General features: G+C 38.8%; 1 protein-coding gene across 1 annotated transcript in view; it reads left to right on the top strand.

The window, feature by feature from the left end:
• The window catches only part of mmp17a (matrix metallopeptidase 17a), a 96,910-nt gene that overhangs the window by 48,673 nt on the left and 22,362 nt on the right, over nt 1–25,875 (top strand). The window contains exons 2-4 of the mRNA XM_063480701.1: nt 6,834–6,966; nt 8,650–8,785; nt 22,758–23,044. Of these exons, the coding sequence (XP_063336771.1) occupies nt 6,834–6,966; nt 8,650–8,785; nt 22,758–23,044 (556 nt within the window). The remainder of the gene's footprint in view (nt 1–6,833; nt 6,967–8,649; nt 8,786–22,757; nt 23,045–25,875) is intronic.

Genomic DNA, 25,875 nt, shown 5'->3' with positions numbered 1-25,875 from the left:
TAATCAGTTTGAATTCTGTGTATCATCGCTGGCTTCTTGATCTGGCACATAAATAACAAAACATAGTGTTTTCATTTTGTGTAAATGGGAAAATTGGGAAGGTCTACTGTGCAAGCGGAATTGGTAAATTGCATTATGAAAAGGATTGACGATGACACAAGGTGATGCGCTTACCTATCTGTTTCTGTTTGCAAGCTTTTCTGTTTAATAGATTGAGTCTGTGTGCTGTTATGCATTTATTCTTTCATCTCTACTGTGTTGTTGCAGAAGTTCCTCCGTACTGCTTCATTTCTAGATTAAAACAACTCCGGGGGATCAAAGACTCTCATTAGGAGGCAGATACAAATCCCACAAAAAATGGTTATATGTCAGGAAGCCACACATTCGAAACACATTGCACAACGAATCCAGAAGGATTTTCCAAGTTACTCAATATGCGCTGCCCTTTCCTGCAAGTAAATCACTTTTTTTTTTAAGTAACAGCCCTTGAGTGCTCCTAACATAAAGTAATCTAAACGCAGCGATTTCCACATATTGTGAATATCACCATGAATGTATGCTTCCCCTGAGCACACGAAGTATGTCCTGCCATTTGTTTTCTTTAAACCATGCAACATTACATTCACCTCTAACTCGTCTGTCTCCCACACCCATGCTGCTTTGGTCCAACATCTAATCTTTCTTTTGCTCATCTTGACCTGGGAGCGATAAGGACAAGCTGACAAGATCAGCTGCATGTTACTGTCTGTTAACTGCTCTCGCTAACTTGCTGCTGTGTTCTCATCAGTGTGCCCCTTTTTTTCCACTCTGTTGCTCTTCTGTCCCCTGTGCCTCTGTTTTGTAGGAAACTGATTTAAATCATGTTCACTGGCTGACCTCATGTCAAGATATGCAGGAGCGACGCTGAGTTGGTGTTGGAAGGGGAGACGGGGAGAGAGCATGAGGGAAGGAGGTGAACGTTAAATAGACTGAGGGCTAAGGTGCATCCAGAAGCATAGACTGTCCTGAAGCTCTTAGCATATTTGAGTACTATGGCACAGTCCTGCAACAATATAAAAGACTCAAAAACAAACTAACGAGCAGAAGGCGAGATCACTATACCATAGGAAAATGACTCACTCAGTGTGTATAATCAAACCAACAAACCAGTAATGAATTAATACGTAACAGGGATTTAATTATATGAACATGTGTGCATGAGTCACCCCTCTTTTCTTTAGATTTTGCACAAAAAATGGGAAATAGATGCAGTAATTTATTGGAACCATAAAACTTAAATCCTTTTTGTGCCGATTCCTTACCATTGTTGCCTTTAAAGTGCCTGTTTGCTCAGTTTTGTAAGCAGAAGCAGTTGTGTTCAGCTTCAGTTCACACTGTTGAATTAGAAACCTGATTTAAAGCAATGGAAAAAGCAATGAAAGGGTCACAGGAATTTATACAACTGATTTGGTAAAAGCATAATAAAAAATATTACTGTAGCTCTCACTAACAGTTTGCATTCTGTATGCCATCACTGGCTTCCTGATCTGGCACACAAATAATAAAACATAGCATGTTCATGTAAATGGGAAAATTGGGAAGACCTACTGTGCAAGAGGAATTGGTAGATTGTATTATGAAAAAGATTGACAATGATACAAGGAAAAAAAGATATTTTTTGTGTTTACTGGATGATGTGTTTAAAAGATTGAGTCTGTGTGCAGTTATGTATTTATTCTTTTATCTCTTCTGTGTTGTTGCAGAAGTTCCTCCGTACTGCTTCGTTTCTAGATTAAAACAACTGGGAGATCAAAGGGTCTCATTTGGAAGCAGCTACAAATCCCACAAAGCTGGCTATATGTCTCCATAATAAACTCCTCGTTTGGCCATTTTTATCTAAAATCTGGTATATTTTAACTGTAAAACCATATAACTGTAAATGTGCCTTTTAATGCCAATTCGTTGCCACTGTTGGCTTTTAAAGTTCCCACTTTGTTCATTTTTATAAGCAAAAGCTATTGTGTTCAGTTTGACTTCTCATTGTTGAATAGGAAACATGTTTTAATAGTGGAAAAAGCAGTCAAATGGTCACAGGAACTTATAAAACCAATCTGGCTAAAAACTTTAAAAGCTCTTTCTTTTTTGGATGCAACTCACACATGCAGTTGGTATTAAAACACACATCGAGAGATACGGTGCTTACCTGACCTGCTCTCCTACCTCGTTCTGAAAGAACATCCATTTTTAGGACGGTCAGATAGAATAAGGCTAATAGGTAACACAGGATGCCCTTTATGTGTGTGTGTGTGTGTCCACATCTCTGTTTTAGTGCCTTTGCTTTTGGTCAATTTTATTCATGCGGCTCATGCATGACTCACATTTACACACTCCCTGTCTCTCTTGTGGTGTGTGAAATCATAGTCAGTGGTTTGGTTTGATGTTTACAAGGCTGTACAACAGAAAGCTCCCTAGAGCATTAGCAGATCTTAAGACTTAAGAGGTCCTTTTCATCAGTGGTCTCCTTTGTGTCGCTATCTTTCTCCATTTTACCATTTACATTTCTTTTTCCAGTCTTGTCTTCATTTTTTTTCCTACTGTGCTTTTCTATTAAATGTTTTTGCCCTGTTAAGTTCAAACTTTATTCGACCTTCACACAGTTCTGGTCTCATATGCGGATGCATGCATTCAGAGTAACCTTTGTGAACAGTTGGTAAGCAGCCCTGACAGTGAGATGGATGATGGATTTGGGGGTTCTTGACAGGATAGGACAATGATATTGCTCTGTGCTCAAAAACACACACAAAAATGAAATACCACTTTGTAATAAACAGGTTCCCTGCCAAATAATACCAGGATATTCAAGTTTGGGTTTTTTCTTCCTCTTTCATTTTCAGAATTTCATCCTCTTCATTCAAAACCTCCACACACTTATTCGCCTAAAGCCTATTATAGATATATAGTCTAAATAATGCACCATTAGGGAACATTTAGGTTACCAAGCCTTTAGAAATTCATATGAATGAAACAGAGTCCAGGGGCATGTTCAGAAGGGGGGCATAGGGTGCCCCCAGCCCTTGGCTCTGTCGACGTGGTGTTAGCATGTAGCTGAGTTTGCTTGCAAAGCTGCAGAGTCATGGAAGTGGCTGTAATCATGTTTTCTCTGTGAGGCACCAAAGCTAAAATCCATTCACAGTATTATTAGTAGTATTACTTACTTTTATGCTTATGCTAGTCTGATGTAGGGTTAAAAACCTCCTGAATTGGTAATAGTTGAGGGATTGGAGGGTTTGTTAGATTAAATGATCTTAAAGGTTAGAAATGAGATGGACACAAATTGAAAATACACGTTTCTGTTACTGTTGCTGGAAATGCAATACAGCAATACAGCAGTACATGGGCATTTACCTTTCTGTGTGTTTCTAGTACATTTGTACTATCTCTCGTGTTGCCTTTAAATGAATCAAACACAAGAACCTTAAAACCAGTTCTTTACTTGTTCCTCAACTTGTTCTTTCTTCTTCTCATACAACAGAGACAAGAAATTTCTGGAATCTAAACTTTCATGCCACCCGCAGTGGAGTAACTGTGAGACTACAAAAACCAGATTGTTGAGACAAAAGCCCAATAAAATGGCAGCAGGCTTGGCAGAATGTGTTTTATGCTTTTTTGTGCGTGTGTGTTTCTCATTTAAGACCAAGAATATGGGGATGCAGACATTGTTTTGTGCCGTTGCTTCTTTATATCTGCATTTTTTAATATTGCACGATTAAAGAACAGCAGAGTCTCCGCCATCTGCATGAGCCCCTCGTGCTACAGTTAGTCACAGATTTAAAGCGAATAAACTCATATGGCTGGTCTCATTCCTTTCATCATATATAACATTTTCTTTCCCTGCAAGGTTTCTCTCTTCTAGTGTGGTCTAGTGTAATCAAATGTGGCTTTTGGTGTCATTTATTTGCCTACCTAACACTTATTGCAAGTACCTTCACATTAGCATTAGTTAGTTTTTGGCTGCCACAAAGTGTAATACTTCTAAATACTTTCCATATATGAACTGAAAGGCAGAAACTGCATTTCAGGAGTCTTTTGTAAACATTATAAAAAATGTAATTATGCTCACCCAAATTGTCATTTTTTTCCTGCTGTTGTTTTATTTGATTTGATTTCTGCTCATTTTCCTCTTCAGTGGGTCCATAAACGCTCTAATGCATTTCTGTGATTACTTAATGCACACTGAACTGCTTAAGTGTGAAATGTGCTGCACATATTGCCTTGGCCTTTAACTGCAAAGTTAACACTTTTGATTGATGCTCTTTCAGCGACTCGAACCACTCATGTTCAGAAAGTATAACCAAAAGGTCCACTAATGCACACAAGGCCAAGTACTTCTGCCGCCATGTTTTTTTTTCTCACACAAAACATTTACAGTGAGTGCCTCTACGTAGCAGCTGTAGGGTGATGCAGTGAAGTCATTCTTTTACTAGATTTACTAGGATTAAGTATTAGTAAGGTGGACCTTGAGCAAGTTCCTGAATCTATAGTAGCTGCAGAGGTGTTATTATATACCTGACCTTGTGCTCTAGCTGGCGAGACTCACACTGACTGAAACGTAACTACAATACAGTCTTATATCATTATTTTTTTTCTGTGCATCCTGCCAGAACATTGAGTACGCTGACATTTTCTTCAGTCACTGAAAGGTGGGCCGGGTTGCTTTTGAACTTTAAAGTGCTTATCTAGAACCTCCTGCTCAGCAATACCTGCCCCAGAATCTCAATTCCTTTCACCCAGGCCACACACATATTATGTGTCAACTGTATCAAGCCAAAGCTCACATGCCATTCAGTATTCTGAATCAGCTCTTTTTTAAATGTTTATTTTTGTCTCTCATCTTTCTAACCTTTGTACCATAGCAAAAGTGAACATTATGTCTCAATAACAGATCTGCCCTCCAATATCCTTTTATATCCAGTTGCAGCCACCTGCCGTGAACGTGGGTATTAAAGCAACAAAATCACACACAGTTGCTTCAGTTTTATTGGTTAATGAAAACAGGGCTGTCTGCCTGACATTTGCCAGGACATTAAAATATAAGGTAGCATTTATACGTAACCTTAAATTTTAATGTCCTCATAAGGGTAGGGTAGGGTCTAAATATGGGAAGCATTCAGATATTGTAAGCAAACACATGAACAGCTTGTTTCCTCTAATACAGAAAAATAAGGCTTTTTTGAAACCCAAGCCCTTGACGACCCCGCCTCAATGTGGGTGGGGTCGTCATATAACATTGACAGAAACACAACACAATAATGGCGATGGTATACCTGCTGCTAAACCTGCTGGTAAACATCTACGTCTCGTCATTGGACCACAGCGTTGCCTCAATGCCAGGTTTCAAAAATGGCAGGTTTGATTCCTGTGAAGGAGTTGCTCTCAAGACCTATTGGCTAACGTCATTCCCTGACCAATCAGTGAATTGCAGTCTAATGAAGGGCCAATTTCAGCCAATTTCCCCATATATAATTATAGAAAACTCTAAAAGCCAAGTCAAGTCAAAACCCTCCAATCCGAATGGAAATACTAGTGGAAATAAGAGGTTGTAGAATCAGCAGAAATACCCTTCAACATTATTATGAGTATTAATGTTGCATGGTTTGTCCATCACAGGGACATCTACAACCTGTTGGCAACACAAGTTTTTGGAATGGCACAAATATGACAGCCAGCTGATCTGAGCAGAGCCAGGCAAACCATTTTATATAATACATGTCTAAAAATATACATCTGAATATCAGATTTTTACATCACCAAATATCAGTCAAATGGGTCTTAAAAATCCTGTTTTTATGTTTTACGTAATGCTGCAACAGAATATAATAAGTTATATTAATAGAAAAAAAGACCAAATAAAAGTTTCCCACTGACAATGGTTGTCTTGCTATAGCTCCTTGTTGCTCCTTTCTGATGAGTAGTGATCTAGCCATTAAAACCGTTAAAAAACAGATTTGTCAGACCAGCCATCAGTTCACGGAAATTGAGGGTTTGAGCTGAAATGGATACCTGAGAGTGACGCACTGAGAGAAAAAGGAAGATGATGGATTTAGCTGCAATTTAAACTCATGATACACAAGATGAAAATAACCTTCGGAAAGTTTTCATAATAAAATTGACAGAGCATATCTGAATTAATCGTGGTAAAGGACTCTTGCAGTGGATGTTTCGACCATATCATAAAAGCATTTATATTTTTAAAAATGATTGCATTCCATATAAATAAGAAACATCCAGGATCCTAATACTATGCATACTGGCTCATTGTCAGCGAACAGCTGGACCTGAGCCACTGTTAATGATATTTGTTTTATTACAAAACAATGAGGCGGGACGGGGATTCCCCACACTGTCGTCTACTGTTGTTTCCATCAAATACAGGGAAATTACAAGTGAAATTGCAAAAATTTGCCCCCCAAAAAATCATTTTTCCAGCAATTATTTAATATTTCAGGCTTTAAGGGGTTAATTTATGTACATTACATAACATTTAAATTAATTATTTCACACTTGACTTGGTTTAGTCAGATGTTAGCAAAAGAATTAAAGTTTGCTCTCTGCCATTCAAACATCTTGCAATTTAAAAATGCTGACAAATAGTGTCTAAATTTCTGTTAAGAGAAGGAAAGCAATTTTTCATTTGTTTGAAGTTAGACTGCACAAACAGTTACAGAAGCACAAAGCTCTTTTTGATCCTAAATATACAAATAAGATTCAGTAGAGATCAACATCTTTAGGACACTTGAATATTTTCAGGTGTCTGGAGTGACGATTAAACTCTGTGTCTTCTGTTTCCCTTCCAGGACTGGCTGAGTAAGTTTGGGTACCTCCCACCGCCTGATCCTGTGACTGGCCAGCTTCAGACCAAGGAGGCCCTGACCAAGGCCATCAAAGCCATGCAGAAGTTTGGAGGGCTTAAGGAGACTGGAGTCTTGGGTATGTGGCTAGGTTGATGGCAAAGCTCTGCTCTGTGGAAGGAGCACTATGGCTGGTTTTATATGTTCACTGATGCCAGCGTATGTAAGAGTAAACGCCTGCGGAGGAAAATATAAGGTATGCCTTACAATAGAACGCATTCCTACCAACAGAAAAGCAACAGAGGCGAATCAATAACGCTTTGACACAATAACCGCCGAACAATAAAAAGGTAGCTTTTATTTCAGTTCTTGTGTATTGAAAAGCATTAGATTGCACAGCTGTCTCCATGCCATGAGACACCTTGTAAGCATAAATCATTCTTGCTGCCGCACCACACAAAGCAGAATTACAGTACTGCTATGTACCTACTGTACTGTATGTGATTGATAACACTGGTTTGTCTGAAGCGGAGCAGTATATTGATTAGTGTGGGTTTTACTGTTCGCTCTCATGTGAGGCACTCATAGTTTCCCGCGGTGCATATTGGCGGTCTCACTCACTCGCACAGACGGCAATTCTCCTCTACAAACAAAACTCTTTACAGGCTACTCCCTCGCAGATACACAAATATAGAAGGTAGAGAACAGGATACTGTATGTGAATAATTTGCTAGCCTAAAGCGCTGGTTCTCAAACTGTGGGGCGTGGACAGCCAGCTGAGGAACATGATGTGATGCTAGGGTGAAGCTGAACATATTTAATGAATATTTTTTTAAGTAAGACTCAATTATTTGGGGTAATTATCAGTAAAATGACCTTTTTTTCTGCTTCTGTAGTGGGGAATGCCAGAAACAACTGTGGATTTGAAGGATGTTAAACTCCTTCCTGGCATGAGATACAGTCAATCAATCTTCATTAGAAACTCAAGATCCAAAAAAATGTATAAAGAAAAGAATCAGTGTCCTAGAAAAATACATAAAGTTACATAATACTGTTTGGTAACTTTGCGGTGATCTGTTATTCAGACAAAGCATCACAGTTTCATTCAGACATACCCTCTACTTTATCAGAGATAGCTCCAGTGTAGGCACGGCATTTCCTATACTCGCAAGATTGAAAAGATGGTTCAGGTATCAGCACAATCCATTTTAGTGTCTCGTCACTGTGCAGAAATGCTGCTGTGGTTGTGGTGGAATAAAAAGAGAAATGGGGTTCAAAACTTCTGTGACAGGTGCCTTCTCCTGGATGTCCATCCGTGTAATCTCCACGGGGCGCTCCAGCGTCTTGGCTCTGAGTCCGGATAGCCTCTCTTTCTTAAAGTGGCCAAAAGGCCGTACACGTTCTTGGAGGCCTGCTGACTTCTGGAATGCAGATCATGACTGCGCTACATGCGTATCCATAAATATCACCAGTTCTGACGTAATAGGTTTGCCATCACGACTTTTACTGAGTAAATGTGTGAAGGGGAAGTTGGAGAGCATGTATATGTTTTGGCCCAAATGGCTTCTTGCAGCCTTTTGTTCAGTCAGCTGTGTAAGTATATGTGCTCATACAGTGTAACATGACTCTCAACTACTGAAGCATTCATTTTCAAACAGATGTTGAACCGTGATGGATCAGATGTCCTTATACATGCTCTACATAGGCAAGCATAAAATGCATTCATACACTAGCTAATTAGTTTTCTCTAAAAATAACATGGTAACTGTGGCATGTATTTGAATTAGTTTGTATATGTGCATGTATCTCTTCTGTCCTGCAGACCAAGAAACACTAGGTCTGATGAAAACACCCAGATGTTCTCTGCCTGACGTGTCCGACACAGAGGGGACAGTGGGACGCAGGAAGCGAAGCTTGAACCCTCAGAACAAATGGAACAAGAGACATCTATCCTGGAGGTAGGGAAAATTAAAACCCCCTCTACAGGACGCTTTAAGTCACACGCAAGCGTCGTCGCCCAGATACAATAAAACCAGCGAGTCCACAGACAGTGAATCCTTATTTTCATTGCCAGTGAGAATAGCAATGTTAAGGCAGTAATGTGTAATACAAATATGAAACCTAAATAGGAATCATCCTAATGATCAGAATAAATTCCCTATTTCTTCAGATGTGATGCTTTTATGCTATCTGTCTGTAACCATATAGATAAATATTAGGTTTAAAAGATTTTTAGAGGTTTGTATGAATTTCGAGTCCCGCAAATGATGCATGATCCTTTTTTTTAGTACCTAGACCTTATTCTGTAAACGGTTACAAACCACTGAAAGCTTAGAAGTGCACCCAGCTCATGAGGCTTGAAGGAACATGCCACTGGAAACATTTGCTACTTATATTTGACTGTTTTAACTATAATATAGTAAAAATCCTCTCTCAGTCTATTTAAAATGAGTTCCCATCTGTGCATGCTTTATTAGAACAGATTAGATGTCCCTTATTAAAGTGGAGAACTTTGGTTTGTTTAATTGACTGAGAGTATTTTGTAAAAAAGAAAAAAAATACAGCAAACTTAATATAATCAGCAAACGTGTCTTTCTTATTAGATCATACACAAAGAAACCTTTGTGTAAATTATTCATAAAGTTTTCATAAATCAGACAGGGCTTTTATTTTTTTTAAGTCTTCAGATTTAATACCAATGCCTTTTTTATAATTCCTAAAGAGAAGGGTCACAGTCTGCTGTTTATACAGTACATGATAAGATAATATGGGCATGTTAAAAGCAGCTGGGCCATCTGTCAGGGATCCAGCTTAATGTTAAACAGCAGAGGAGGAGGCTGTGAAACATATGGTTGGCCTGAGCTGGTTCGCACACGCCATCGGGAGATGATCTAAGGTAGGTGGTGTGTCAGCCGGTGTGTTTTAATCTGTGTGTGCTGTGCAGCAATAGACATCAACCTAAAGAGCAGTGAAGGGGAAGAGAAAACAAATAAATAAACATTTTGGTACTACATATGCACACATAAACAAAGAGTAACACCCACACTCTTCACTCCCATGTGTGGCTGGATTTTTTTCCCTTTAGTGATGGGAGGTCTTTTGATAAATATCCCCGATTCACCCTCTGCTTATTCTCACCCACTGATATTGCTGTGATATTAGCCTGCAGTGAAGCTGCTGATGGAAGGAGTCAGCCAAATTATTATTTTATATATGGCATATTGGCGACGCTATACTTTATTATATAGGGTTGGAATGGAGGTTGTGGAGTTGCTAGTCTAAGTATTAATATTTTAAAATGAAAAAGAATAACAAATAAAAATTTGTCACAGTTTATCAGTAGAAATGTCTTAAAACTGCATTCTGTCTAATAGCCAGCAGGGGGAGACTCTTCTGCCTGCAAAAAGAAGTCAGTTTGTATAAAAGTCTGAGGGAAAATGACTCCACTGCTCTCTTAATCTATTATTAATGCATTCATGTCCACTGCGTTTCAAAGCTTAATTGACACAGAATGAGATTCAGTTTGTAAATTGTGGCCCGGTTTAGGTAAAAACAGATGAGAAAGCAGGGTATACTTTGTGACTAAGCATGCTTTTCCTTCCCTTGATGGCCTAACTGCTCAAATCAAGGCTTTTCAAAAGATCCACACACCAGTGAGCAGCATCAAGGTGGCTGCGTGAACTTAAAATACAGTCTATGCTTGTAGTACAAGTACAGATTTTACACATGATTTTAGACATGATTTTACTCTGCGTCATAGAGCTTGAGAACAGGCTCAAAAGCAGTTGAGGCAGGTACTGCTTTTGACAGCTGATTTCTAATTATTTCTAATAATTAAATAAATACAACATAAATATCAGTATGTGCTTATGAATAAAGTAGCAAAATATATTTGAATGTTAATCGAGGGTTTACACAAAGGTTGCGTTGTGTGTGATCTGTTGGGTAAACAACTATTGGTTGGCCAAGTGTTTTTATGTAACTTAGCATACAGTAGTTATAAGTTTTGCTTTAGGGAGAGTGTGGCATGCAGGACAGATGGGCCAAAGCATCCTGCAGAAGGATGATGAAACAGGCAGGGTAATAGATCTAAGGTAGGACAGAAGGAAAGCAAAATGAAGCAAGAGGTGGTTGGAAAGCGGGACATCAGGGCACTTGAGGATTGAAGAAACAGGTCGATAAGCAGGACTTTTCCACTGGTGGGAGGGCTGAGCGAGCAAAAGGGACTGTGGGTGAGCCGTGATACTTAATAGCAGAACAGAAAGTAAAGCAGTGCATAAAACGGAGTTAGCAAGATGAAGATGTCTGTGTATTCGCGAGCTGCACAGTGAAGTATTTGATTATAACCAATGTCATCCATCCTTTTTCTTAGCTGTATATCCAGTTCAGGGTAATGGGTGGGTGGATAGCTCGTCAATATAATATTTTTTTTCAAAGATTAGCTTTTATCTAAACTTTATGAAGAAAGCTTTATATTTTCGCCGTGTGGTAGTGTGGCCGTAGATGTAGAGCAGTCGATCCATCAGCCTTTTGACTACGCCCACAGTAAGGCTGACATTTGTGTTTAGGAAAGAATTTTTTGTTTGTTTGTTTGATTAGAACACGAACTATGATAAATTTAGTGAGTCATTTATTTGGATTAGTGAAGTAGTGCTGCGTAGCCAGCCCACATTTCAAAAGGTGTGAGAGCCAAATGTGACGTAGTGTTACATTTCTAAAAAGTGAAAAGTGTAATTTCCGTGGAAGAAAATTGTGCCAGGAACTTTCCACTTTGCTACATTAATAACAGATTACTACCTCAAGTTGATGTTAGAAAATCATCCAGACTTTATTCCCAGGGATTACAGGTCAGGTTTATCCAGCCAGAATCAGCTGAGGAAAGTAAGCTTCTTCAGCAGGTTTGTGGCAGCAAAAGCAGCTGCTCAGACTGCAAGACGGATGAGTTCAGGGGGATGAATCACTTGTCACCGGAGGCAGAATGGCTACAGCTTTTTGATAACAAATTACCTGGTGACTTTGTCCCTGTGGCATCTCCTTGTTGAAATAATCCTCAGTTCACTTGGGGCTTTCGGTCAGAGATACAGCCTTTTTTTCAGGGGTGGGGTGGGTGAGGATGTAACTGCACATGGGTGGGTGGTTTAGGGGGGCAAGTGGGGTGGGGGTGGTCCGCATAAGGTCTCAGATGACCTGGAAAAAGCAGTTGGCCGCAATCCAGCAGCACACCACATTGAAACCATGGAGTCAACATCTGCTTCAGGGGACCGGCATGCACATAGCTGTGAGGTCCTGCTGTTTTATGACTGGAACATTTTTGCTTTTTTTCACATCACTCAGTCTCTCTTTTTACTCTGCTTCTCTCCATCCTGCTGCTGCAAACCTTCTGCTGTCAATCACCTGCTTTATGCTGCCTTCAGCCTGGCCCTAGTTGGCTCTGTGAAATAAGGCAGCTTCTTTTTCAGTCCAGTGAAGCCACCTTTCTACTCGCAGCTCTCACATTTGTGTAGCACCATAACGCGGCCAAGATGTACTGAAAATTGAGATGTACAGACTTGGTGTCTTTTAAAAAGAAGAGGAAAAGAAAAAAGAAAAGAAACAGCCTCTGGCTTCTGCCGAGAAACAGATGGGGCAATTATTCAGGTTTTATTATAAATGCCTGTGGATTATTTGTTGATTTCAGATTCATTCACATCTAAAGAGGCTTCCATATTGCATGGTTTATCAATAAAGCTACACAGTAAATTGATATAATATTCTATATAGAAAGACTGCCTCAGGCATTCGAGTTACCACAGGCATTTTTCATCCAGGTATTTAGCTTAATGTAAAAAATGCATGGATCACTGCTTGCTTCTGTATTGATTTGTGTGCCAACTTTTTCTTTTTTGCCGTGATATTATGCTGCTTATAATTATCTGACTGGGAAAATCACAAATTCAAACAGTCGGGTAGTCACATTTTTTGCCATCTCTGTTTAGCACCAAGGTCACCGTTTTGACTCGAGAACATTTAGATTCATCGCCAGTAAATGAAGCAAAGAGTCACTGTCACAGTCACTTGTGCCTCGATGGGATCTTAAACAATTAAAAACTCTAAAACACTGTTAAAGCAGAATCTCAATATAAAAAGGCAATATATTGTAATTGAACTTCCTTTTTTCTCAGTCCAGTATTACTCTGGGACAATATTGCATAATGGAGTTTGTAATGGCAAAACTAATTTCCTTCCTCATTACATATTTATGACTTAGATTCGCTAAAGACTTTGAAGAAATGCTATTTCACAGGCATTTTTCAAAGAATGAAGTTTTCCGTTTGCTAGATGAGATGTAAAGCTCGAAACTGGGAAAACATCTCAAATCCCCTCAACCATTTTATTTACATGGCATCCAGGAGGGTGATCACATTACTCTGCAATGAGTAACTTTTCCATTTTCTTGTCATTATATCCATTATCTTAAATTATGAGAAGTTCATCTCACTGCAATGCACATGTAGCCAATTAAAGATGTTAATGTATGTATAATATATTTGTCATGGTTGGTGAATGATTTGGACCCAGGGTGCAGACCTGAAGCCAAATTAACCCTTTATTTAAGTGAAATTGGGACGATCCAACAAGCAGCAGTAACCCAAATCAAATACTAATAGCAGGGATAATTAGGTAATTAGTTAGTTAATTAGTTAATTAGCATGAGGCAATTACGAAAAGAAGACACAGGTGAAGAGAGTCAATGAATGAGACAAGGGGAAGAAAATCCAAACACAATGCACAGAAGATTATCCGGTAAAGACTGAAACAGGAAGTAACTAAACACGGGACACAGGAACACAAACTTGACAAGGAAGGGCGGGGAAAAAACCTCGGGGAAAAAACAATAACTAAAACTACAAAAGGAAACTCAACCTAGGGATAATATCGAGAAAACCAAAGAAAATAGAAAATAAGGTTAGAATATGAAGAACAACATATAGAACAGAGCATACAAGGGACATAATATTAAACTCCAAGCTTGGGGTCAAAGACCTGTCAGTTATTTGCTGTTCTTCCGTGACCTCCTTAAACTACTTTTGAGCTGCTTGTGTTTTACTAGGAAGGTTTAAATTAGCCCAACTAAATGCATTTACCACTAATGCAGAACTTAACAGTCTTGTTACTGATTTACAGGGAAAAAGTGTAACACTACAGGGGAATTACACTCAGGGTGTAATTAAATTGTCTTTGAAATTACAATGAAATTAAATTTACTTGCAAATACTTACAGGTAGGTATGCTAGAGTAAGGGGCTAACAACTAAGTTTATTTTACAGGAAACAATTTGTACAATTTCATATTGATTTTGCAGAAAATCAGTCAATGTTTTCATAAATCACAAGGTAAGTATGCTATACTTTTTGGGCTAGGTATAGATATAAATGATAATAGTTATAGGATAATAGCTATAAAAACTTCTGATTAATCCAATCCATAATACAACCCAGACCTGGAAAAATGCAGTGTACTTAAGACTGGGAAATATTGTTTGTTTTTTCCCCCAATATTACCAAGAAACTGCACAGTACTTAAAAAAACTACTTAAATTTACTTACAATTTAATTATTTTTTAGTGCCTGTAAAATACATAAAGTTATGTGCTACTTAAAATTACTTAAAGTGTGACTTTTTTATTTGTTTCCTGTTATTATAGCTACCAAATTTACATATTTGTAGATGAAAATAATTATTATTATAATTTCATATCAAATCCATTGAAATTACTTTTAATTACAGGGAAATTACACCCTTAGTGCGGGCCATACTATAAAGTGTTACAAACTGAGCTTTACATATATATATATTTAATGACTTTCCTTTTCTTACGACTTGGCAAATTGAAAATGTTCTTTTTAGATGGGGAAATAAATCTCGAGTGAGAATACTTGAATGTTGGATTGGTGTTTGAAAAACTGTTTTAAAATTTTAAGTGTTTTAAGCAGTAATATTCTGTGTGCTTTTATGATTTAAACATGATCACATGTATAAATCTAATGACTGAATGCCTGAAGATAAGCTTGTCTAATTGCATATATGATTTCTTTGCTTGCTTACACTCGTTTCTCCATCATTCTTTCCCCTCTCTTTGTTTTCCCTTCTACTCTATCCTCTGCCCGCCACTTAAGCTCCGCAGCAAAAGATCCACAGCCTGTCCAGCACTGCCTGCTCAGTGTGCACTTTGATGTTAGCAGTTCTTTATAAACCTATTCTATTTGATTGATGTGAAAACGTCTGACAGTACACTCCGTTCTCAGGTATTTATTTGTGAGTCGATGATGCACACTCAGGAGCTCTGTTGATGCTAAACAGCCCTTCAGCCGCTGAGCCTCTGATGACTACTGTTATACGCTGCTGCCAAAAACTCTTACATCTGCACTTTTTTTTGTTGTTTTGTTTTTACAAACTGCTGGCTCATGCGCTTATCGCTCTGTAACGGCTCGTGAGTCACGGTCTGACGATTTCAAGAAAACAGACATTTACGGCACGATCACACGGCCATTATCTTGATCATCCACAAGCTTATTTTTTCAAAGCTGACCTGAAAAATCATTCAGTGATACGTGTGATTCCATTACTGCCCTTAAAATCCCAACCTGATGCTTTGAACACATTACACATTGAACAACTCAGGCGGAGTGGGTCGTCGTTATATGTGAATATAGATAACACAATATATTGCACCCAGGCTACGACCTTTTCTTTTCTCAGATGGTGCCATTAATCTTAGCACTGCAGGGATTGGAAAGTGATGATAATAAGTCCTCCCTAAGGGAGACTGATCTCTTTACAGGTGGATGTGAGAATTGAAGTGTGGTTTAATGAGCAGCTGCGGCAGAATTAGTAATGAGTGTTGGCATAGCTTTCAGGTGGTGTTTGGGGCCATGTGGCAGCAGAGATGATGCCAAAAAAAAGTCTGTAGACCCCACAGCTACAAATAACAGCCAGACTCAAAAGTGTGATTCTATAATTTAATATCCTCCCTGCAATTAAAAAAAGACAAAAAAAGGAGGGCGAATGAAGAGTTTTTATCTCAGCTTATCTGGTGTTGGAGACATACGTGTGTGTTTAATTTGTATGAAGATATATTAAAGAGTTTTAAAAAGTGTATAAATTACACATTTCTAAGGTCCCTATAGTGCCCAGGCTCTTAACCTTTGTCTACGGTACTGTCACTATCAGTTTCAAAAACACACAAGTTGATCCTTTTGTTTTTTAGTTGAATCTATGAAAAGTGTCAAAGATGGTTTAACAGGCATAAAATAGTATTTTTGCACCAACAAAGTGATTCCCAAAGATATGTTAGTCTAAAACATTGCGTATTTCAGCACGGTGTGCAGTCTGTCTGTAAAAAATATTGAGACAACTGGTGGATAAAAGAATTCGTAGCAGATGAACAGTAGCTGAAAGTCACATCCTTAAGAAACAGGACAAAATCCAGCAAAGACCTGACACAGGAACTGAGAGATGCATCTGGTGTATCATTTCATCCATCTACAGCGGATTGGTGTCTCTCAAGAAGCCATTCTTAAGAAAGGGAAACATGGAGAAAACACTTAGGTATGCTAAATTACAGAGGACTTGGACTGAAAATCAGTGGCAACAGAGAAATCCCAGTTTGATTTTTTTTTTCATCATTGTCAGTATGTACAGAGGAGGTCAGGAGCAAGGTCTGCAGATATTTGTAAAAAAAAATAAATAAATAAATAAAATAAAAAGATTGAGGCGCTGTCAGTGTTTAGGGTTGTATTTCAACCTGTGGTGTTGGGGATTTTGTCAAAATTGATGGAATTATGAACACAGAAAAGTATCATCTGATTTTGATTCACCATCCAGTACCATTTGGAAAGCATCTGATTGGTAATGATCCCAAACACACTGTCAGTGCAGGAAAAGCATACCTGGATAGAAAAACACATCATGGAGCTCTATCAGTCAAAGACTGGCCTCCCCAGCTCCCCACAACATTACTGAAGCAGTGTAGGATCATCCTGACAGAGAACAAAGAAGACCTGGAGAAGTATTCCTGAAGACTACTTAAAAAAATTACAAGATCTATACTGCAAATGTGTCAATAAATCATTGCATATATTTCCCATTTCCCTAGCAAAATATAAAGAAATGAGGGGTGGCTCAAGACTTTTGCATACTACTGTAAAAGGAAAATAGTTACCCTCAAATAAACATACTCAGTCAGTTTACACAGCTACTGAGCAAACTACCCAATCACTTCTGATTTAAATGAAAGTGATACATTAACCCGATATGACTTTACCTGGGTGGAAAATCTGTGAATCTCCATTAGCTCTTTGAGGTAAATTTTCCAAAAAGTAAAGTTAAGCTTGGGTGTGTTGTAACTGTATCATAAAACCCCTACACCAACGTGGATTTATTGAGGCCAAGGTGTTTAATAAACATCACGTCTGAGTAAAGTTATTTGCTTTACTGAAATATAATCAATAAGGCTGTTAAAATCAAGGTGCACGTTTGGGATGCTGTCAGATCCGTGCCATGATCTGTAAAGATCATCATATTTAAGGGAAGCACTACAGAGAAATGACAACCGCCTCATTTTTTATGCCTCTTTGCACCATATTGTATGTAAACACAAGCAGCACCCAGAGACTCCTCAGTTCATCTGAGATGCTGGGCAGGAACGCTCTGACCTTGGTGGACTTACCTGCAATTAGCACATATACACAGACCCATACACACTCACTCACTCACTTACAGCTCGATGCTACGCACACATTTGGATATTTGGACACTTACACACCGTCGCGCTTCCCCATCTTTCATTCTCACAAACATCCACCCGAACGCGCAGACATACACAATCACCCACCCTCGTCTGTTTGAATTAGGTCTAATAAGCAGGTGAATTGTCTGTGGAGGCTGAGCCATTTGCAGTGACCTTGGCTAACTGTGGTTAGCAGTGAGGCTCAGATGCTCAGGCAACATGAACAAATGGACTGCACAGCCACATTTTCCCAAATAAATCAAGGCAAGAAAAATTCTGCACTACTGTACACTGCAAGTTTCCCCACAGAATAGATGATCCGATTAGATTTTGAGGTGACTTTGCTGCATACATTTGCATATTAATAAGAAAAATCCCATTTTCAAGCTGCTATTTCCTTATTGCTTTAAACATTGTTAATGCCGACCATGTGTTTTGCGACAACATGTTGATATAGACATATTTGCTAATTAATGCATTAACTAACTGCACTAATGAACCCATTCGCATCACTGGATGTGTTAAAGGCATTGTGATAACAGCAGAACAGGCAGCTCAAGTGTTCACTGCAGTGAGGAGCAGGAGTAAATATCTCTTGATATGGGCTGAAACTATTAATGTTAGCTGTCAAATCCTCGAAGGGATTTCATCAGAGAGGTGTGATGTTATAGGTGATAGTTTCTGTTTTAGACTTAAGGGATAAACATGCTCCCTATTCATACTCATTACTCCACTGGATATTTTTCCCCTGCCAAGGTACGAACCAAGGTGAATATATGTTTTCATATGTTTTGTGCGTGTAGTAGCAGGATCACACAAAAACACTACCAAACCGGATCTCATGAAACGTGGTGGGAATGTGAAACAGGGAGAAAAGGAATCGGGATCACTTTTTTTTAAATGACAAGACATTGGTGTTGACTGAGGATGCACTTTCAGAGCGCCTTTCTAGTTTATACAAGGGTATAAAAAAAAATCATTAAAGAGATTCAGTGCTATTAACCCTCTGAGACTTAAAGCCTATTTTATAGTACTGCAGTTGTGTCCATTTGCGTAGGTATTTGCCTACGCAGATGCTGTGCGGATGGGTACTGTATGCAGCCTACGCAAACGTGCTTGTGTGCAGTTCTCCGAGGACCAAGGTCAAATACTGATGTTGAAAGGTGGAAAGAACTACGGAGTTCACTGCGAACAGGAAAAGAGCGAATAGACATAAGATTTTTTTTTAAACAGCTTGAAAAGCGCAGACTTGCCTGCATTGGGCACTTTTCATTGTGTTTTGTATCACTCGTATTCATTTCAGCTGTTTTATAACTTCTTTCTCCTCCGCGGCTGGTCACTGTGAATCGCTACAACCTGTAGACGACCGTCCGTAAACCAGCGCGTTAAGCTATGCATATGTAGGACCAACAAAAAAGCATGCTTAAAACATGAATCTTCGTCATTGATGACCCAATCACAGTGTGTGATGCAACATGGGGAAAAAGTCGAAACCTTTGATTTGTTTAAGCTAAAATTTAAATACATCTAAATTAACATGCCTAACAGCACAAATGCTTTCATTTATTTATCTTTTAGTTCATTTTCTGTCAGTTTTGAACTTGATGATGTTAGACTGTATTGTGGATTAGTAATAGTGCGGATAAATAAAGTAAACGTGATTAAACGTACAATAAAAAACTTAGATAAAATTAAACTGGGTTTATTATTAAAACTGTCAATCAGTCATAATTAGCAGAGCGTTATGGCAACAGGCCAAAGAGCAATTTCTGCTATCTGATTGGCCAGGTCGTTCCCATCCATCCAGCCAGCCTATCCCAGCCACCACAGGGCGAGAGGTTTAGTACACCCTGGACAGGTCACCAGCCTGTCACAGGACCAAAACTGTGTGTTGTTTATTTGCAATTTATGCATCGAAAACTGTTTTAGAAATCAAAATTTTCAGACATAGTTTTGAGATTTGCAGAGGCATCAATTTTTTTATTTTATTTTTTCCATAAAAGTCAGTTTTTCCCTGTCTCCAAAACATAGGGTTAGATTTTGGGGGCTAGGGGTGAGGTCATCAGCAGTGATGACTTAGACCTCAGGGTACTGAAAGCTTACTTTAAAATGCAAAAAACTTACCATACCTTAGCTTAGCCTAACTTTCCCTTCCCTTACTTTACTTAAATTTGGCAGCTGTCCCCTTCAGATTAGTATCCATGTGCATCTCTTAGCCAGCACGTCTGCTATTTTTCACGCTGCTCCCAGAAGTTACAGAACTAATTATAGAGGACTGTAGTGGATTTGTATTGTAAGATCTCAAAAGACGCAGGAATAAGTAGTAGGATTTAAGCGTGTAATAACGGACTGAAACAGAAGATGGCAGCACTGCATGTACAAGGATGCCAGCTGCCGTTAAACCCCGAAGAAGAAGAAGCTGTGTCCCAGAATTCATAGCGCGGCCCTGCTCAGTTTCCAACAATGGCGGCAGCTAGTTAGTTTTAATATTACTCTTATTATTCTTTCTGGGTCACAAAATAAACGTTTAACATATTTTCAGGCGAGAATGTAGCTGTGTAAACCTCAAATATTTGCTCAGTTTATCAAGACACCACATATTTTCAAAAGTGCTCCGACGTTTTCGGAGACGTCTGTTACCCACCAGCTCGATAGCTAGCCGGGGTTCAAGGCTCACTAGAGCCGGTGAGAACACCGGACTCCCGGCAAATCGTTTTCAAACCCACCGCCGTCTTTCGCTACTCAGGTTAAACATGATATATAAGTCACTTAGATAACTTAAAAATGTTATTGTTTGGCTTTTTTTAGTGTTTTATTTGTTCCTGAGTAAATCGGTTTGGCTGAGATTAAAGTTATAGTTTTTACACAGCTGAATAAACGTCAAGCAGACAACTGGTTATCAGAAGTGTGAGATGCTCGAGAATTTACTCCGGTGTCCTGTTATATTTTAGATAGCAAGGAGCAGACGGCTGAGTTTATTAAACTTCATCTAAACAATCTGCAAATTTCATTAAAATTTAATAAAATATCATCTTGTCTTTATTTTTAGTTAGCACATACCTTAAACACTTAAAGCTGTAAGCTAATGATAGTTATATAAGAGCAGATGCATGCTGGTGCAAGCAGTACGTTTTACGCCCAATTGATGCATGATCTGATTAGTCGACTTATCGCAAAAATCTTTGGTGACTAGTCGACTATCAAAATAATCGTTTGTGGCAGCCCTAGTGTAAACTCAACAGTAGAGTTGCCGGCTACAAAATACAGTTTTATTGAACTAAAACTGTCTTGTCCATCATAGTACAAAACAAAAAATACCAGTCCCAATAAAGACTGGATAAAAGGTAAGCGGTGATAAATGAAAACAAAACTAAAACAGAACCTGCACATGTGTCTTGAGAAGTGATTTAAAGGATTAAAGAGACCTCGCTGCTGTGATTGCTGTGATCTCCTCTGGCAGATGTTCAGGAGGTTGCCTGACTGTAAAGGTCCAGTGACCGTGAGCTATGATCTGAATCGTCTGAACAGCTGCTGCTCCAGCTCATGTGGGGATGAAAGGACTGAATGTAGCTTGAAAGGTTTTGTGACTCAAGTTATCAGAAAACACTTAGCAGGTCCTGAGGAGAGCAAAGGCTTTAAAGATGGGTGAAAAAAAGCTCTTATGAGGTCACAGTTTCAAACTTTGTTGGATATGTTTCCTATATTGATTCATTTTGAAAGTGTACTTGCTGGGTCATAGGGCATAGTTGTTTTCCTAAGAGTAAAGGTAGCTACAGACCTTTCACACCATAGTGTGTAGAAATGGTACATCCATCCGGCATTCATGTTAAGAACTGAATGCTCTGCAAGCAGCAATTTGATATTGTAGCTTGCTTGCTATAGAGAAATATAGATGGGGATAATTTTGCCTACTTTATGTTAGAAATATGCTCATTTAAACCAGTGCAAAAGCACTCGCCCCTAAATTCTCATGAATGTTTGAGTTAATAATGTTTAACCCAATGGAAATGCACTGCCAGAAATATTAATGGAGCCTCAGGAATGACTTTGTTTTGCTGGGAATATTAGCAAAAAACTCAGAAAATCAAAAGTACAATGAAAAAGAGGAAGGCTGGCATTAAAAAAAACAAGTTTCAAAATCACTGCAGCAAAAAAAAAAAAAACTTTGTTGTTCATTTATCTTTTTTTCCATTCGTAGAATTGTTAAGCACAACCGTAACATGAAACGTTATACCTTACCTGTATATAGACCCCATACATGAGGCTGTTTATTCTTTCCAAATGTTGAAGCATCTCATATCTTTTCTTCTCCTTGTAATAAAAAGGGAAAAAAAACTGTTACGTTAATACATGATGCTTCTTTATGTTTGTTGATATCAGCTGAGAAAGCAGCCAAAGTATAGCTAAATTCTGAAAAAAACACTATACTGGAATAAATGTACTGAGATTTCACTGCTGTTATTCTGTGAAGCAGGAAAGGCCAAGGACCAAATCCTTTCATCAGAATTTGATACATTCACATTATTGATGTAAATTAATGTACGATATCCTTTGAAGTATATAAATAAATGAAATATGTATTAACTTAAATTTAAGATGGAAAAAAAAGAGTGCAGAGTGCTTCATTTGGCACTCACATGAGTTAGATTTAGTGTACTGGACTTTCATAAAAACCAGAATAAAATGTTCTTCTTTCAAAGAAGGGAGTTCACTTTCCAAGAAAAATGTTCTAATCAATAACATTAAAGCTGTACTGAAAGTCGGATGAAAAGAGTCGCCTATCTTGGCAGAGAAACTGGGTATTTGTAATGCAGCACTTCTTATACAGTACTATAAAGAGCAGCGACTCCACAGTGAAAAAATAATGAAATGTTGCTGTAAATCATGAAAGATCAAAAAGGAGATTTTGATTAGTCTGATTAGCAGAGTTCATAAAAACTATATTACTTTTCAGTATTTGACAGATATAAATGATATTTCTGTAAAACGTCTTCATGATGTGTAAAAAAAGAAAAAGAAGAAAGAAAAGAAATCTAAAAAAAAAAGTCTTGAAAAGTTTGGTGGCATTTGAAATGAAGAACTCGATCTATACTGTGGATAGATCGATCCATCTATTTCACATTCTTTCTCAGCATATATGTGATCTCTGTTTTCTCTCACAGGGTCAGGACCTTTCCTAAGGATTCGGCTTTACTGGGCAGGGACACTGTTCGAGCTCTCATGTACTACGCCTTGAAGGTCTGGAGCGATATTGCGCCCCTTAACTTTCATGAGGTAGCTGGCAGTGATGCAGATATTCAAATCGACTTCACTAAGGCTGACCACAACGATGGATACCCCTTTGATGGGCCAGGTGGCACAGTGGCACATGCCTTTTTCCCTGGAGAGAGGTTTACTGCTGGGGATACGCACTTTGATGATGACGAGGCCTGGACCTTCAGGTCACCAGGTAAGGAACACACTTTATTAGCTACATCTTTCACAGATGCTGCAGAGTTGTTGGCTGCGTTTGTTGGCTCTTTCCATCACATCCCAAAGGTGTTCTTTTGGATTGAGATCTGGTGACTATGGGGGCCATTTAATTACAGTGAACTCAGTATCATGCTCAAGAATTCAGTTTGAGATGATTTGAGCTTTGTGACACGGTGTCTTATCCTACTGGAAGCAGCCATCAGAAGATGGGCCCACTGCAGTCTTAATTAGATTAGGTTAGATTAGATGAAACTTTATTAATCCCTTGGGTGGGTTCCTCCGGGAAATTCTGTTTCCAGTAGCACAGCACCGACAGAAGTTGCATGTTACAGATAAAATAAAGGGGAATGAGAGTAAGGATATAAGCATAAATATACGACATAATATAAATACAGAATATATAATAGGAATAAATAGGAATACCAGTGGATTGCACATTTGAGTGAGTCTATTGCACAGTGATTATTGCACAGTCGAATATAAGAAAGAATACTGCGAATATTGCACAGTGAAAAAAAGCACTACAGCTCAGTTGTTCCCACCCTCCTTTGTCCCCCTGTTTCCCCTCCCCCTCTCCTCCAGCGAGGAGTTAAACAGCTTGATGGCGTGTGGGACAAAGGAGTTTTTAAGTCTGTTGGTTCTTGACTTTGGGAGAAGCAACCTGTTGCTGAATAGGCTCCTCTGATTATTCACGACCGTGTGCAGAGGATGCCCAGCATTGTCCATAATGTCCAGCAGTTTCTTTAGTGTCCTTTTCTCTGCCACTGTCACCAGAGTGTCCAGCTTCATGCCGACCACAGAGCCAGCCTTCCTGATTAGTTTTTCCAGCCTGGATGAGTCCTTCTTTGCTGTGCTGCTCCCCCAGCACCACAGCATAGAACAGTACTCCAGCAACCACCGACTGGTAAAACATCCTCAGGAGCTTCCTGCAGATGTTGAAAGACCTCAGCCTCCTGAGGAAGCACAGTCTGCTTTGGCCTTTTTTATACAGGTGCTGCATGCTTCATGACCAGGTTCAGAGATATGGGATAGGCATGATCAGCCTATATGTTGTTTAAGCCAAATTCTGAACCTACCATCCAGAGATAACAGCAGATTTTGAGAGTCGTCGGACCAGGCAACATTTATCCAATCTTCTGTTGTCCCATTTTGGTGAGCCCGTGCAAACTGTTGCACCCAGTGTGGCCTTCTGCTGCTGTACCCCACCTGCTTCAGTGTTTAACATGATGCTCTTCTGCATATCTTGGTCATAAGGAGTAGTTATTTTAGTTTCTGTTGCTTTCCCAACAGCACGAAGCAGACTGACCACTCTACTCTGAAAACTGGCATCAACAAGGCATTTTCACTCATAGGAACGCTGCTCACTGGATATTTTCTCCTTTTTTGAACCATTCCCTACAGATGGCTGTGTAAGGAAATCCCAGTAGCAGCAGTTTCTGAGATACTCAGACAAGCCTGTCTGACACCAACAACCGTGCTACGTTCAAACTCTCTTATATCACCTTTCAACCCTATTCTGAACCTTAATTTAAACTTTTTGACCATGTCTACATGACTAAATGCACTGAGTTTCGACCATGTGACTGGCTGATTAGATATTTGCAATAAAAAGCTGATGAGCACTTGTCACATGTCCAGTGAGTTATATTACTTAAAGAGTGTGCCTGAATTAAAAGAACATAAAAAACTGAAGGATGATCTGTTTCTGTGAGACATTTGTGAGACACTTCCAGAGTACTATGAAATAAAGAGCCTGAAACGGTCTGCGTCAACAAAACTTTAACAAAATGAAAAGTGCTTGAGAACAGTTTTGAACTTCCGTACTCACCAAGGTTTTTGTATTCAAAACAAGATTGCTGATTGTACTTTGGAGCCAAGCTGCGCCTCCTACCTTTTATTCATGTTCCAGATTGTATTATCAATATTTTATCTGTTCGAACTAAGAATATAACATGCTGTGGCTTCAGTGTGGTGACTACAGCAGCATTGACTGTTTTCACAAGCTTGTTAGGAAGCATAAAAGACCTTCTTTCATCTCTTCCAACCGCCACAAACAAAGAATCCACTCCAATGTCCTACCCAAACCGAAAAAATCAGGTTTTTTTCAGCAATTAGCACAAGCCGTTTATTGTTCACTGTTGACATTTATTGATCTAATTTTACTATGCCATGGGGCTTTTTTTTTTTTTTTTTTTTACAAGAATTGAGTCTTTAAATTTAAAAGACCAGAGTGAAATAGCACCATATTTAGGGTGATTAAAGTATTTTAGCCGACAGCAAAATGTTTCCTTTTGATTTGTGCCGATCAGAAGCTGAAATAAATGTCTCCACCAGACCACAAAGCACCACTATAATTTGTGATGTCAGTTAACAGCTGCACCAAATACAATCGATGAAAGAGTAATTGCGACGCAATGAAACAGAGATGAGATTTCTAGGGTTGTGGGCATGCTCTTTTGCGTGGAAGTGCATTTGTATAGTCTTTAACTTCTACTGAGGGGTTTCTATTCCACTCCATTTCATAAGGAAAGGCAATACCTTCTACTTTTACTTTTTGTAAACTATTTATATTTATTAGTCAACTGCAGGATGTGCTTGCAAAATAAGAAGCACAGCTAAAACTGAACTAAAAATGGCTAAAAAAAAAGAATCTAAATCCAGTTTATGCATGCGCGGTCAGTAACACTTATATGCATTTTGAATGTGGTTTATTTTTAAATTCTAATGTCTGACATTTTGTGAGTATTATTTGCCTTCTTGCCTTAGATGAGATGATAATGCTCACAGAATCGTATTTCCCAAAATACT

This window comes from Pelmatolapia mariae, linkage group LG7, assembly GCF_036321145.2.
Source record: "Pelmatolapia mariae isolate MD_Pm_ZW linkage group LG7, Pm_UMD_F_2, whole genome shotgun sequence".
Taxonomy (NCBI): Eukaryota; Metazoa; Chordata; class Actinopteri; order Cichliformes; family Cichlidae; genus Pelmatolapia; species Pelmatolapia mariae.
This window is presented reverse-complemented; position numbering and strand designations above follow the sequence as displayed.